General features: G+C 44.5%; 1 protein-coding gene across 2 annotated transcripts in view; it reads left to right on the top strand.

Annotated features, from left to right (window-relative positions):
- Positions 1–16,315, top strand: part of CMTM4 (CKLF like MARVEL transmembrane domain containing 4) — an 82,268-nt gene that overhangs the window by 54,331 nt on the left and 11,622 nt on the right. For both annotated transcript variants that reach the window (XM_054534036.2, XM_002826506.6), the window contains exon 2: positions 6,092–6,268. In XM_054534036.2, coding sequence (XP_054390011.1) covers positions 6,092–6,268 — 177 coding nt within the window. The remainder of the gene's footprint in view (positions 1–6,091; positions 6,269–16,315) is intronic.

Genomic DNA, 16,315 nt, shown 5'->3' with positions numbered 1-16,315 from the left:
AAACTCTACCTCCAGGGTTCAAGCGATTTTCATGCCTCAGCCTCCTGCCTAGCTGGGATTACAGGCAGTTGCCGCCACACCCAGCTAATTTTTTATATTTTTAGTAGAGACAGGGTTTCACTGTGTTGGTCAGGCTGGTCTGGAATTCCTGGCCTCAAGTGATCCAACTGCCTTGGCTTCCCAAAGTGCTGGGATTACAGGTGTGAGCCACTGTGCCTGGCCCAGTTTACTTATTAAATATGAAAATATTTACTCTGGTCAGTTTGTAGGTGCCACCTGGAAAGGACACTCTCCAAGGGCATCCATAATCTCATGATTAGCAAACAAAAAAGTTTTTTCTTTGTATACATCTTTTTGGACATCTGTGTATAATTTGTTCACGTGACATTTGCTCACTTCAAGGTTGTTATAAGTTGAACTATTTTTGACTCTTTGGTTCCCTTGAAGTTGTTGGCTTCTAGTATCACTTTATCTGAGCCCTTCTTGGTCAATAGGTAGTTTTTATTTCAGCAGTGATTAGATTTCACTGTGCTAGAGAAAATGTTGACATTTTGCTGTGTCCAATGTCAGACAAAAAAATGTTTTGCTTGTAACAGCAGAGTATTAGAAACCATCTAAATGCCTATCAATAGGGGATCAATTAAATTGTGGTATGTGTATAGAGGTGTATATGTTTGTATTTATGTATCTGTCTATGTAATTACATATGAATACTATGTAATTATTAAAAGTAACATCTATATGTGGACATACCTGTGGATACACTATTTAGCAGAAAAAGTGGGCTAGAAAATAAGATGTATAATAGATATTTTATGGTTTAAATAGGTGTAGGTTACAACATGTTATTTTCTTATTTTGTATATAGCATTTTGTCATTTGTAGAGCCCTTTTACATATATTTTTGTTTGGGTTTTGAACACAGTGACCATTTGAGATTTGGAAAGGAGGCAGGTATAATTTTATGGGTGAGAAGCTAATAGGGAAATAACATAGTGAGGCAGTAAGAACTGGAGAGACTGAGAATCAAATCTTGGCTATTACATCCTGGCACCGCTTCTTGCTATCTACATGTCACAGAACCTTAATTTCCTTATCTGTAAAATGGGGCTAATAACTACCTCATAAGGATGTGCTGGGGAACTAAATGATAAAAAATGAGAAGTGCCTATAAGGTGTTTGATTTGTATGTACCTGTAATCAATGAGTAATGAGTAGAATATTAATGTTTTATAACAACAAGAGTTTTCCCTCCCTGATATATTATTTATTGCTGCGTAACTAATTACCTTAAAACTTTGTGACTTAAAACAAGACATCTTAGGCAGGCCACAGTGGCTCAGACCAGTAATCCCAGTGCTTTGGGAGGCTGAGGTGGGAGGATCTCTTGAGGCCAGGAGTTTGAGACCAGCCTGTGTGAGACCCTGTCTCTACAAAATAAAGTATTATCTGGGCATGGTGGTGTGCACCTGTAGTTCCAGCTACTCGAAAGTTTGAGGTAGGAGGGTCACTTGAGTCTAGGAGTTCAAGGTTGCAATGAGCTATGATTGCATCACTCCACTCCCTGGGTGACAGAGGAAGACCCTGTCTTAAAAAAGCAAACAAACAAGAATCAGATCTTTCTTTTCTTTTCATTTCTGTGTGTCAGGAATTTGGGGGGTGGCTTTGCTCTGGTTCTCTCAGGAGGTTGCAGTCAAGCTTTTGGCTAGGACTATGTCATCTGAACGCTTGCCTGGGGCTGGAGGACCCATATCTAAGATGGCTTGTTCAACATGGCTGTTGGCAGGAGGCTTTAGTTCTTGGCACTTATACCTCTCCATAGGGCTGCTTGAGTACCCTCAAGACATGGCAGCTGGTTTTTCCCCATCATGAGTGGTCTAAGAGAGAGCAAGGCAGGAACCATGCTAACTTTTCTGACTGAGCCTGTGCAGTCACACACCTGTGAAGTCATTTCTGCAAGGTAATAGGTCAGCCCTATTCATTGTTGCAAGGGTCTTCGCACTCTCCTCCCAGCTTCTGCCCTTGTCCTCACTGTAGTCTGTTCTCCACGAAGTAGCTGGTGGCCCTTTTAAGACCCAAAGGAGATCCTGCCACTCTCTGGTGCTTACATCACACTCAGAGTGAGAGCCGCATACCTCACTGCACCCAAGGGCTCTTTGGGTCTGACCTCCCTCCTGTGATTCTCCCTAGGGGCCACCTGACCCCCTTCCCAGGGATCTCACCTTGCTCCTCCCTCTGCCTCCAGTGCTCTTTCTCCAGACAGCTGTCCCTTATATGTTCAGCAACTCTGTCTCAAATAGCACCCTCCAGGGACACTCTGTCTAAACTTTATTTATTTTTATTATTTTTTTTGAGACAGAGTCTCACTCTATCACCCAGGCTGGAGTGCAGTGCAGTGGCGTGATCTCAGCTCACTGCAACCTCCGCCTCCAGGCTCAAGCAGTTCTCTCGTTTCAGCCTCCCGAGTAGCTGGGATTACAGGCGTGTGCCACCATGCCCAGTTAGTGGTTTCACCGTGTTGGCCAGGCTGATCTCGAACTCCTGACCTCATGTGATCCACCCGCCTCGGCCTCCCATAGTGCTGGGATTACAGCTGTGAGCCACTGCGCCTGCCCTAAACTTTATTTTATGTTAAAATTTTTTTAGACAGAGTCTCACTCTGTCACCCAAGCAGGAGTGCAGTGGCACAGTCTCTACTCACTGCAACTTCCGCCTCCCAGGTTCAAGGGATTCTCATGCATTAGCCTCCCTAGTAGCTGGGATTACAGGTGTGCAGCACCACGTCTGGCTAATTTTTGTATTTTTAGTAGAGACAAAGTTTTGTCATGTTGGCCATGCTGGTCTGGAATTCATGGCCTCAAGCAATCCATCCGCCTCAGCCTTTTGATGTGCTGGGATTACAGGCATGTGCTACCATGCCCAGCTAATTTTTGTATTTTTAGTAGAGACAGGATTTCGCCATGTTGGCCAAGCTGGTATGGAACTCCTGGCCTCGAGCAATCCACCCGCCTCAACCTCCTGAAGTGCTGTAATCCTAAAGGGATTACAGGCGTGAGCCACTCTTCCTGGTCTCTGTCTAAACTTTCAAACACCTTTGCCTCAGCTATGCTTTGTTCAGCTTCCCTGCTTCCATTTTTCTCCTTCGTTCTTATCACTGTCTAACTCACTCTGTTTTTAAATGTAATTAAAAAAAAATTCCTTTATTAGACTGTGAGCTAAGAGCAGGAGTTTTTGTCTGTTTTGTTCACTGCCACAACAAATGGTCTATTAGATTTGCATATCCGTGAAGCCATTTTTATGTTAATATTTAAGAATGTAGGTGTTACCTTCCCACACAAATATGGTTGAAGTTAGCATACCAGAAACATTTGTAACTCATCAGTACAGTGTGTTATTTCTTGCCCAAGATTACTAGATCTGATTACTGGGGTGAAAAAAAGGGGAAAGTTTAGGAGTTTCCCTTATGTGAACTCTTTCTTTTGTGAACTGATTGCAAGTTAGGCGTGTAATTCAGATGGAGAATTAAAGTCTGTGGTGCAATAGAGAATTATAAGAAGAGCCATTAGGAGAAGCACAGTGTGTATATTTAAAGACCCATATCTTTTGTGTTATTGACAAGTAAAAATTTCTATATTTACTGTGTACAGCATGATGTTTCTAAATGTGTATACAATGTGGAATGGCTCAGTCCCGCGAGGTAACGCGCATTATCTCACATACTTACCTTTTTTTTTTTTTTTGTGATGAGAACATTTAAAATCTACTCTTTTTGTTTGTTTGTTTTTGTTTTTGTTCTTTTGAGATGGAGTCTCACTCTGTCACCCAGGCTAGCGTGCAGTGGCACGATTTCAGCTCACTGCAACCTCCGCCTCCCGGGTTTCAAGCGATTCTCCTGCCTCAGCCTCCCAAGTAGCTAGGATTACAGGTGCCCACCACCATGTCCATCTAATTTTTGTATTTTTAGTAGAGACGGGGTTTCACCATGTTAATCAGGCTGGTCTCAAACTCCTGACCTCAGGTGATCCACCTGCCTCAGCCGTCCAAAGTGCTGGGATTACAGGCATGAGCCACCGAACCCGGCCTAAAATCTCCTCTTAACAATACAATGCAGTACATTGTTGTTGACTAAGTCACCATGTTGTACAATAGATCTCTTGAACTTATTCTTCCTGTCTAACTGAAATTTTGTATCCTTTGACCAAGAAGACCTGTGTCTTTAATGTGTTGACTTAGAAAAGACCACATATTGTTAGGAAAGAGGTTCTCTGTAGAAGTATTGACAATGGGAAAGGCAGAACCACTCTTCCATTCACCTGAAGACACTGACCAGGCAACCAGGAATTGTAGATGTGGGTTTTCTAATGGCTCATTCAGCCCCCATCTGCCAGCTATGTGCAAGTTACTGTGCTTGGTGCCTTGGGGGTAGATGGGAATGGACTACCTTGCCCCCTAAAAGCTCAGGAGGCAGAGGCTGCAAGATGGTAAGGATAGAATGCAATCACAGGTGAACCAGCTTTCCTGGGAGAGGGTGGGATAAGCTGATGTCTGGCAGGGAGAAGCAGTCAGGGAAGACATGGGGAGGAGGTGGCAGCAGCATCAAGTGGAGCATTGGAAAGCATGAGTAGGACTTCAGCAGGTGAAGAAAGGCCCCAGAACAGCCCGTGCCTTGGATGCTGCTGGCACTTTAATCATCTGAAGATCTCATCAGAAAGCAGATTCTGATTGTGTAGTTCAAGGGGAAGAAGCAGAGATTCTGCATTTCTCACAAGCTCTGAAAGACAAGTCTCTAGAGGACCACAGAGCTGCCTGCCTCTGCTTCCTTGACCTTTGAGGTGGAGGCCAGCCTGGAAGCAGAAGCAGCAGCATAGGCTTCAGATGCCACTGAACTGAGCGGAGTGGGAGCCTGAGACTGATCTGGCTTTAGGTGCTCGAAACCTTTCTTTGATCACAGGGCCATTAACTCCGCCTTTGGGCCTCCTCCTTCTCCTGAAATCCCCCTTTAAAAGTTCACTTGGTAATTTCCATTGATATCTACTTGATTTTATGATCTGCGAACTCTTAGGACATATTGCCAGAATGGTACCTTGGTCCTTCAGAAAAAAATTTATTTATTTATTTATTTTTTTGAGATGGAATTTTGTTCTTGTTGCCCAGGCTAGAGTGCAATGGCGCAATCTCAGCTTACTGCAACGTCTACCTCCCAGGTTCATGCGATTCTCCTGCCTCAGTCTCCTGAGTAGCTGGGATTACAGGCATGTGCCACCACACCCGGCTGATTTTGTATTTTTAGTAGAGAGGGGGTTTCTCCATGTTGGTCAGGCTGGTCTTGAACTCCAGACCTCAGATGATCTGCCAACCTTGGCCTCCCAAAGTACTGGGATTACAGGCATGAGCCCCCCCCAGCCTAGAAATTTATTCTATTATTGGTAGATTTATTAATGTTTTTTAATAAGCTACCATCTTCTTGTGATCAAGTTCAAAAAATGTATATTTTAAAACCATATGAATTAATTAGGTGGGCCTCTTGTTCCCACCTAATTGGGGGAAGAGGAGATTATACCAGTCATTGTTTTAAAGCCATCACGAGTCCCAGTTAACCTGTGTGACTTTAGCGGGAGCCACCAAGGTAACTGCAGATGGCATAAGTCAGACACTATCAGAATTCTGCTCTCCCAGTGTTTGGGATAATTGTGGTAGAGACCATGAATTAGAAACACACATAGGCAACACCCACTTACTTATTGGTGGCAGGAGAAGACCTAGAAACATTGTAGAGATGTTTCTGCTTCCCCCCAAGGGCCAGCAGTTTACACCCGGGGGGCCACATCACACCAGATTGATTTCAGTGTATGTGGTGGGGCCTTCACTGTTTACATTAGTAATTTGATCCTTCCATTAAGACCCCTGCACCTATTCTTTATGGAAGAATTGAAGCGGGTCTGATTTCCGACAGTTACACTGCTGTCCCCAGAGGAAAACTCAGTGGCAGTACGTTGTTGTTGTTCAGTGTTATATAAGCATGGCAGGTACGTATGTCTGCAGATGTATACTAAATATATACATACATATATGTTTCCAATTTTCTTCCTAGATCTTGGCCCTGATTGCATTCATCTGCATAGAGACCATCATGGCGTGCTCCCCGTGTGAAGGCCTCTACTTTTTTGAGTTTGTGAGCTGCAGTGCGTTTGTGGTGACTGGCGTCTTGCTGATTATGTTCAGTCTCAACCTGCACATGAGGATCCCCCAGATCAACTGGAATCTGACAGTGAGTACAAGCTGCCGCTCTGGCCATGAAAGGATCACATGCCGGTTGGCTCCAAGGAAAAGTTGGAATCTCTGCAGGTCGTGTTTGGTTCTAGTTCATTTTGATCCTTAAATATTCCATTATAATTCAACTGTGAAATTTTAAATTTCTTTACTGGGTTGAATAAAACTACAAAATAAACTGAATCTTAACTAATGGGAGAAACATCATAACAATTATTTTGGCCACCTTAAAGATGTCATTTCAATTTTGCGATCATCTGAGAAGACTGGTCATGTTGATATTTGGAGAATATGGGAAATAAAATACAGTGTAGACATTTACATACTTTTCAGACTGGACCTAAAAGCCATTTATAAAAATATTGATTCTGGAAGAATTGAAAATATGAAAGAAAATGCCAGTAACTTACAGAGCCTAGGAATATTATTAAACTCAAAGCAACTAGGAGGACCTGGGGGATTTGGTGGTTTGATCAGAAAGTCTTGAGTGGAAACCTGCCCTCTTCTCCCCATGGTTTGAGTTCTTAGCCCTGTTTGGCCACCCTTGTTAATCAGATGGGAAGCACAGGGCTGGTCAGTCCTAGACCCCCTTTCCTAGACTGTGTCCTTACTGTGCTGAGTGAGAAGGGGATTTTAATATCATTTGGTTTTCTTGATATTTATTTACAAATTAGCATGTGCAAGAGCTCAAAGGGAGTCAGTTAGGGAGATCCATTAAGCACAGTCGGCTGCCTCACCCTGCTGTGCCTGTGGGATGAGAACGCTGTGGGCACCTCAGCTGCTGAGGGGGAAGCAGGAGGAGAGTGCCTCAGACCAGCTACCCTTGCCTGAGATTGGGAGCCACACAGAAGCCACACGTGGCTCTGTCTGTGTTTGGCTACTGCTGGGCCCATGAGAAAGTGTGGGCCCCAAGGAGGAGGCTGGAGCTGCCACCTCCCTGGCAGGGCTGCTCTCCTGGTTCCCTGGGTGGGGAAGGTCCTCCTTACAGGTGCTCTCTGGGTTGTCCTAACCAGCACAGACTCCTAAAGGAGGAAAAAAGGAGAGCTGCTGATCTAGAAAAGTAGGTATCAGTTGAAAACTTAGCTGTTTTTTGTCTTAGCACCGGAAGGTGAGAAAAATGTGGTGGTATTTTAAATTTAAGCTCTAAAACCTCAAGATAACTAGAAGCATTTTGTCTGAGTTTTTGTGACAGGTTGTAATGTCTCGACTATTTTTAAAATGAGGTTTATGTTATCCATAAGAAAATGCTTACAGAGCATGTAGTAGACCGTTTAAGAGCACTTTGCAAACCTCCCCCAGTTAAAATGTTCATACTACGGATGCAGGGTCAAGGTCAAGGTCAGCATCTTGTTCATTGCTATCCTACTTGCCTAGTGTTCCTGAGGCCTGTCAATAAATACTTGTTGAGTAAGGGGCTGGGCTGTGAAACCCTGCAGAAGGACCTATTTGACAAAGAAGCAGCTGCTGGAAAGGTTAAGACTATAGGCATTGAGTCAGACAGACTGAGCTGGGTTTGAGTCCAAGGTGGCTGCTAAAACGGGCTGTGCATGACCCTGGGCTAGTCACTGAGAGCCCTACATTGGTGAAGTGTCAGCACTGGTAAAGTGGAGATAATAATTTTTTTTTTTTGCAGGGTTTTTTTTTAAGTATAAAATGAGGTAATGGGTGTAAAGGCATCTGGTAAGGCCTCAAACCAGTGGGCACTGTGGCCAGTGCAGCAATGTTAATCTCACCTGAGTAAGAGGTGTCTTGGCACGCTGCTGTTATGTTACCCACACTGTTCCCCTGTTTACTTCCACCAGGTTTGACTTGACCCCCTTAATTCTGTTTTGTCCGTTTATCTGACAGCCATTAACCTGTTAAAAGACTTCACGCTTCAGATTTCTTACTAATTTATACCGGCGTTTATCCCCAGAAATACCTACTTTTTGTTGTTGTTGTTTGTTTTTTGTTTTTTTGAGACGGAGTCTTGCTCTGTTGCCCAGGCTGGAGTGCAGTGGTGCGATCTCGGCTCACTGAAACCTCTGCCTCCGGGTTCAAGCGATTCTCCTGCCTCACCCTCCCTAGTAGCTGAGATTATGGGCGTGTACCACCATGCCCAGCTAATTTTTGTATTTTTAGTAGAGATGGGGTTTCACCATGTTGGCCAGGCTGGTTTCAAACACCTGACCTCAGGTGATCCACCCACCTCGGCCTCCCAAAGTGCTGGGATTACAGGTGTGAGCCACCACGCCCAGCCCAGAAATACCTATTTAGTGAGCTTTCTGGAATTCTGCTTTTTCTATTTTAATCATGAAAGATTTTCCACTTGTTGACTACCACACTACCATGTCACCGGTCATGTTGAGGTGCATCTCTTCCCAGGGAAGTTGATACTCGTTCTTTTCTTCTGGGTGGTGGTGGCCTGGGCCCGTGGTTGGGTGTTGGTGATGTGGTCACTTGAGAACACCATCCTGTTCTTTGGGATCCGTTCCAGACTTTCCACTCTTTTGGAGCAGATAAAGGCTGTGTGTTTGCCCAAGAAAAGGGCATATACCTTACATGAACTTGAGGAGATGGTACTTTTTTTTTTTTTTTTTGAGATGGAGTCTTGCTCTGTCGCCCAGGCTGGAGTGCAGTGGTGCGATCTCAGCTCACTGCAACCTTTGACTCCTAGGTTCAAGTGATTTTCCTGTCTCAGCCTCCTGAGTAGCTGGGATTACAGGCGTGCACCACCATGCCCAGCTAATTTTTGTATTTTTATTAGAGATGAGGTTTCGCCATGTTGGCCAGACTGTTCTCCAACTCCTGACCTTAGGTGATCTGCCCACCTTGGCCTCCCAAAGTGCTGAGTTACAGGCGTGAGCCACCACACCCTGCCAAGATGGTATCTATTAAAGGCAGCTCATGTCCAGTGTTCTCTGAGAGGGGTGAAAAAGTGAGCTCCTCAGGGCCGATCTCAGCTCATCAACTCGCTACAGAAGGGTTGGCCTTGGCTGTGTTGTGTTTCTATAACAAGGTGGTGGGAGTATTGGGAGTATTTTTGTCTCCAGCAGAGCCAGCCTGATGGTTAAAATAGGGTGTGATTGGTATAGATTTAAAAACACAGGTCATTCCCGGAGCCAGGTTGACATAAATATGGATGAGAAATGATAAATAAGGAGGACAATGCATAATTTTCTACAAGCATAATTTGATGGAATTTGAGTGATTCTGTTAATGTCAAGTTTTTGGTTTGGGTTTATTTTTGGATGGATTGTGGGACTTTGAGATATATATATATATATATATATATATATATATATTTTTTTTTTTTTTTTTTTTTGAAACGGAGTTTCGCTCTTGTTGCCCAGGCTGGAATGCAATGGCGCAATCTTGGCTCACCGCAACCTCCACCTCCCAGGTTCAAACGATTCTCCTGCCTCAGCCTCCCGAGTAGCTGGGATTACAGGCATGTGCCACCACACCCGGCTAATTTTTTTGTATTTTTAGTAGAGAGGGGGTTTCTCCTTGTTGGTCAGACTGGTCTTGGACTCCGAATCTCAGGTGATCTGCCCGCCTCAGCCTTCCAAAGTGCTGGGATTACAGGCGTGACCCACCGCGCCTGGCGATATTTGTTTTTCTCTGTGTCCTAGGAGCTCATACACTCATATGTTCCACCCCTGTTTACTTTGATTAGTGCCACGGGGCTCCTCCTTTCCTCCCCTTCCCTTCTGGGATGTGGCGCTATCTAAAAGGTGTGTCTGATCCTCCCCCATCCCAAAAGCCTGCCAGTGGCTCCCACTCAACTGGCCCCAGAGCCCAGGGCCAGCTCAGCCCAACTTCCCAGAAGAGGAGGTCTGCACTTGCCTTCTCTACTTCCCCCTCTCCTAATCTCGCTTTTCTAATCTCTTATTGTCAAATTCTGAAAAAATGATGAAAGTAAATATGGAGTTTAATATACAGCCACCACCTGGGTCAACAAATAGGGGATTGTCAACACCCCAAAAGCTTCCCATGTGTATTTTCCAGCCAAACACACCCCCTGCCCCTTCCCCCAGTCCACCATCCTGACTGTGTGGTGGTCTTCCCCAATTCATCTTCAGCTCACTCCAGTCTGGCGGCATTGAAAGTCCCCTGGTCGGGAGCCTGGGACGGGGCCTCTGTGTTCCTAGATCCTCTGGTTGCTCTTGGGTTCTCACCCCACTCAACGTCCTGGCGGTGTCTGCTATGGGGCGCTCTGTCCTTCCTGCCATACTCTCTCATCTCGCATCCTGGGCCCCCACACTGTCCTGTTTTTCTTCTTCCACTTTGGTCGCCCTTTCTTAGTGGGCTCTGTGGCCCTGGAGGCCTCTTAGGCTTCTATCTCAGAACCCAGGCTGGGTGCTGTGGTGGGTTGAGAATAGTTGGCAATCACCCCCAGGGGCCACTGGCTGAGCCCTGAGCCCTTGGGCGTGACTCGTGTTTTTTTTTTCTGACACCAAATACGTTTTCCACACCAAGCTGTCCTGTAATCCTTTGACACTGGGTGTTTAACAATTCCGTTCAATTCTGACACTATCGGAGTTAGCACAGATCCCACAGACGAGGGCCCAGTCCCACAAGATGGCCCCACTTTAGACACCAGCTGCAAAAGGGGCGCCCAGGCACTTCTGTCTGGCTGAGTACAGATTCGATGGTTTCCACCGCCCCTCAGGTTCAGTCATTTTCTGCAGTGACTCACAGGACTCAGGAAGGGGCTTTACTTAAACAATCACTGATATGTTTTACAGGATACAACTCAGGAACAGCCACATGGGAGAGATGCATAGGGTGAGGTCTGGAGGGCCTCAGATGCAGGAGCCTCTGTCCTTATGGAGTCAGAATGAGCTCCACTCAGAAGCTCCCCAGACCCCATCGTTTAGGTATTTTTTTCTGGAGATTTCACTAGGTAGGCATGACTGATTGGCCATTTGGTGATTGAACTCAATGTCTAGCTCCTCTAACTTCCCTGGAGGTCCAGGGGATGGGGCTGAAAATTCCAACTGTTTAATCACCTGGCTGGTTTTTCTGGTGACCTGCCCCTATCCTGAAACTGTCTACCACCCTCTTCCCACAAAAGTCACTTCATTAGCATAAACTCAGGTATGATTGAAAGGGACTTATTATGAATAACAAAAGATGCTCGTATCACTCGAGATTCAAGGGTTTGATTAAATATTTTTCATTATAGCACAGTCATTCTTTCTGGGACCCAGTTTCCTCATCCATGAAAGTAGAACAAAATAACAAGTCCTGTCTTGTGGGCATTTTGGATCATAATTAGGTTAGAATTCACTGGGAGTGATATGATTGGCACAGTGACTCCATAGATGGTAGCTGCTACTGTCATCAACATTATAATTGTCCCTTTGATCCTGGGGCCATTCAAGCACAAGTGAGTGCAAAGGATGGGCCGAGTGCTTGCAAACGTTCTTGTCTCCTGGATGTGTAGGACAGAGGCTAGAGCCAGCCACCTAGCACATTGGTTTGGGCCAACCAGGATTGCAGTGACAGCCCCAGGCTGATTCTGTGTACAAATATTTCATTTGTGATCAGTTCAGCCTTGATTTGTTTCATGGCCCAGGAACTCAAGTGCTTGATGCTGACTTAAGATTTGCAGTATTCCAGTATTAAGCCTTTCAAGTAATAAGTGCTTATTGTAAAACAAAACAAAACAAAAAACAACAAAAAAACTCCCAAAAACTAGAAGATAATAGGTAATTTTAAAAAAATCGTCTGATGACCCAAGAGAAATGAAAACTTGTCCACACAAAAGCTTGTAGGTTCATAGCTACATTATCTGTAATAACCAAAAAGTAGAAATAAATGTCCATCAACTGATGAAGGATAAATAACATGTGATGTATCTATACAATGGAATATTATTCAGTAATAACAAGGAATGAGTACTGATACATGCTACAAGATGAATAAACCTTAGAACCATTATACTAAATGGAAGATGTAGGGGGAGAAAAGAGAGATCAGACTGTTACTGTGTCTGTGTAGAAAGGGAAGACATAAGAAATTCCATTTTGACCTGTACCTTGAACAATTGCTTTGCTGAGATGCTGTTAATTTGTAACTTTGCCCCAGCCACTTTGTCCCAGTCACTTTGCCCCAGCCACTTTGCCCCAACCTTGAGCTCACAAAAACATGTGTTGTTATGGAATCAAGGTTTAAGGGATCTAGGGCTGTGCAGGACGTGCCTTGTTAACAAAATGTTTACAAGCAGTATGCTTGGTAAAAGTCATCGCCATTCTCTAGTCTCAATAAACCAGGGGCACAATGCACTGCGAAAAGCCACAGGGACCTCTGCCTTGGAAAGCCGGGTATTGTCCAAGGTTTCTCCCCATGTGATAGTCTGAAATATGGCCTCGTGGGATGAAAAAGACCTGACCGTCCCCCAGCCCGACACCTGTAAAGGGTCGGTGCTGAGGAGGGTTAGTAAAAGAGGCAAGCCTCTTGCAGTTGAGATAGAGAAAGGCCACTGTCTCCTGCCTGCCCCTGGGAACTGAATGTCTCGGTATAAAACCCGATTGTACATTTGTTCAATTCTGAGATAGGAGAAAAACCGCCCTGTGGCGGGAGGCCAGACATGTTGGCAGCAATGTTGCCTTGTTATTCTTTACTCCACTGAGATGTTTGGGCAGAGAGAAACATAAATCTGGCCTACGTGCACATCCAGACATAGTACCTCCCCTTGAACTTAATTATGACATAGATTCCTTTGCTCACGTTTTTTTTGCTGACCTTCTCCCTATTATCACCCTGCTCTCCTACCACATTCCTCTTGCTGAGATAATGAAAATAATAATCAATAAAAACTGAGAGAACTCAGAGACTGGTGCCAGTGCAGGTCCTTGATATGCTGAGTGCTGGTCTCCTGGGCCCACTGTTGTTTCTCTGTACTTTGTCTCTGTGTCTTACTTCTTTTCTCAGTCTCTCGTCCCACCTGACGAGGTATCCCACAGGTGTGGAGAGGCAGGCCACGCCTTCAGAAGAGGCCAGGCACAAAACACATGTTATGTCATTCTATTTGTATGAAATGTCCAGAATATTTGTGGCAGATTTCACACACAGGAAAAAAAAATGTCCAGAATAGGCAAATCCATAGAGACAGAAAGCAGATTGGTGGTTGCCTAGGGTTGGGGGAGGAATGAGAAATAACTGCTAATGCGTATGAGGCTTTTTTTGGAGTGCTAAAAATGTTCTAAAATTACATTGTGATTGAATTATATACTTTAATTGGGTATATGTTATGGTATGTGAATTATATCTCAATAAAGCTGTTTAAAAATACATGATATGACCCAATAAAGGGTAACCACTTAAAATACTTGAGTATAAATCCTTCTAAACTGTTCTCTCTAGACTGTTTTTTGCATATGCATGTGTGTTGTGATATGTGAGTGCAGAAAAATGGAACCATTAAAGTCATGCTTTTTCATTTAAATTATTGTACCTTACATGTTAAATATACAACTACATGATTATTTTTAATGACTGCATAGTGTTCCATTATGGAAATACCATTTTATTGAACAACTCCCCTATTGAGCCCTTTGTTTGCTTCCTTACACTTAGACCTTTTTGCCTTATATCATTTATTTATTTATTTTTTGGAGACAGAGTCTCACTCTGTCCCCCAGGCTGCAGTGCAGAGGCGCAGTCTCCGCTCACTGCAGCCTCGACCTCCTGGGCTCAATCAATCTTCCTACCTCAGCCTTCCAAGTAGCTGGGACTACAGGAACGCACTACCATGCCTGGCTAATGTTTTTGAATTTTTTTGTAGAGAGAGGGTTTTGCTGTGTTGCCCAGGCTGGTCTCGAACTCCTGAGCTCAAACAATCCACCCACCTCAGCCTCCCAAGTGTTGGGATTACAGGCAGGAGCCACCATGCCTGGCCCCCAATATAATTTTCTTTTTTCTTTTTTTTTTTTTTTCGAGACGGAGTCTCGTTCTGTCTCTCAGGCTGTAGTGCAGTGGCACGATCTCAGCTCACTGCGACCTTTGCTTCCCAGGTTCAAGTGTTTCCTCTGCCTCAGCCTCCCGAGTAGCTGGGTTACAGGCATGTGCCACCATGCCCAGCTAATTTTTGTAATTTTTTAGTAGAGACAGGGTCTCGCCATGTTGGCTAGTCTGGTCTAGAACTCCTGATCTCAGGTGATTCGCCTGCCTCAGCCTCCCAAAGTGCTGGGATTAAAGGCATGAGCCACCACTCCCAGCCCTCACTATGATATTTAAGATGGATTTCCAAGTGTGGGATTCATAGGAAAATGACATGAACCTCTTTAAAACCCTTGATACCTATTGGCAGTGGTTTTCCAGGAAGTTGTGTCATTGAAGCCCTTCTTGCTGGTCTTCTCATTCTCTCCAACACACACACTTACCCCAGGTACATAGTCTGCTAGTCCCACAGGTGAATAGTAGTATATGATTGCCAATTTAATTTTCATTTCTTTGGCTATAAGTAAATTTGAATATTTGTTCCTGCTTATTACCCATTAGTATTCTTTTTCAAATAGCTTATTTATGTCCTTTCCTCACTTTGTTACTTTTTCTCATTAATAATGCAAGAGCTATTTATAAATTAAAGATATTGAGCTTTTTTTGTTTTTTGTTTTTTGCTTTTTGAGACGGAGTGTCGCTCAGCCACCCAGGCTGGAGTGCAGTGGCGCGATCTTGGCTCACTGCAGCCACCGTCTCCTGGGTTCAAGCAATTCTCCTGTCTTAGCCTCTCGAGTAGCTGGGATTACAGGCACCTGCCATCACGCCTGGCTAATTTTTGTATTTTAGTAGAGATGGGTTTTCACCATGTTGGCCAAGCTCTTCTTGAACTCCTGACCTCAGGTGATCTGCCTGCCTCAGCCTCCCAAAGTGCTAGGATTATAGATGTGAGCCACTGCGCCTGGCCTTTTTTTTTTTTTTTTTTTTTTTTTGAGACAGAGTCTCGCTCTGTCACCTAGGCTGGAGTGCAGGGGTGCAGTCTTGGCTTACTGCAACCTCTGCCTCCCAGAATCCAGCAATTCTCCTGACTCAGCCTCCTGAGTAGCTAGGACTGCAGGCACCCACCACCACGTCCAGCTAATTTTTTGTATTTTTTTAGTAGAGATGGAGGTTCACCATGTTGGCCAGGGTGGTCTCAAACTCCTGACCTCAAGTGATCCACCCGCCTCAGCCACCCAAAGTGCTGGGATTACAGACGTGAGCCACTGTGCCTGGCCAATATTGACCATCTTGTCAAATGGTTATTTCAGGTTTAATATTTGTCAAGATTGTACTTGAAGGTTTCTGCATTTGGTATAATGCTTAGAAAGTTCTTCTTGACCAGGGTTATTTAAACACACACACATACTTTTGTGGTTTTACTTTTTTAAATGTAATTTTTATTCTTTGATTTATTTTGCTTTAAGGTGTTAGGTAGGAATACACATTTTTAAAAGTATTTGTTCAATAGTTGCTTAACACTTTCATTTGTTTCCTCACTACCTTTTTAAAATACAGCATTATGTTTTAAATGGCACTATTCCATTGTCATACCCAACTGAATTAGCAGTATTTAATTTTATTTAATATCCAGTTCATATTCAGATGTCCCCTTTGTCTCACAATGTCTTTTGACATTTGTTTTGTTCAAATCGTGATGCAAACAAGGTCCCTGCAAACAGCTCCTTTCCCCTACCCCCACGCTTTTGTTGTTGTTGAGACGGAGTCTCCCTCTGTTGCTCAGGCTGGAGTGCAGTGGCACAATCTGGGCTCACAGCAACCTCCGCCTCTTGGATTCATGCAGTTCTCCTGCCTCAGCCTCCTGAGTAGCTGGGACTACAGGTGCGTGCTACTATGCCCAGCTAACTTTTTTTTTTTTTGAGAGGGAGTCTCACTCTGTCGCCCAGGCTGGAGTGCAGTGGCGAGATCTTGGCTCATTGCAACCTCTGCCTCCTGGCCTCTAGTGATTCTCTTGCCTCAGCCTGCCGAGTAACTGGGACTACAGGGTGCAAGCCACCGTGCCTGGCTAATTTTTTGTGTTTTAGTAGAGATGGGGTTTCGCCATGTTGCCTAGGGT

This window comes from Pongo abelii, chromosome 18, assembly GCF_028885655.2.
Source record: "Pongo abelii isolate AG06213 chromosome 18, NHGRI_mPonAbe1-v2.0_pri, whole genome shotgun sequence".
Taxonomy (NCBI): Eukaryota; Metazoa; Chordata; class Mammalia; order Primates; family Hominidae; genus Pongo; species Pongo abelii.
Note: the sequence above shows the minus strand (reverse complement) of the source record. Positions and strands in the feature narration are given on the sequence as shown.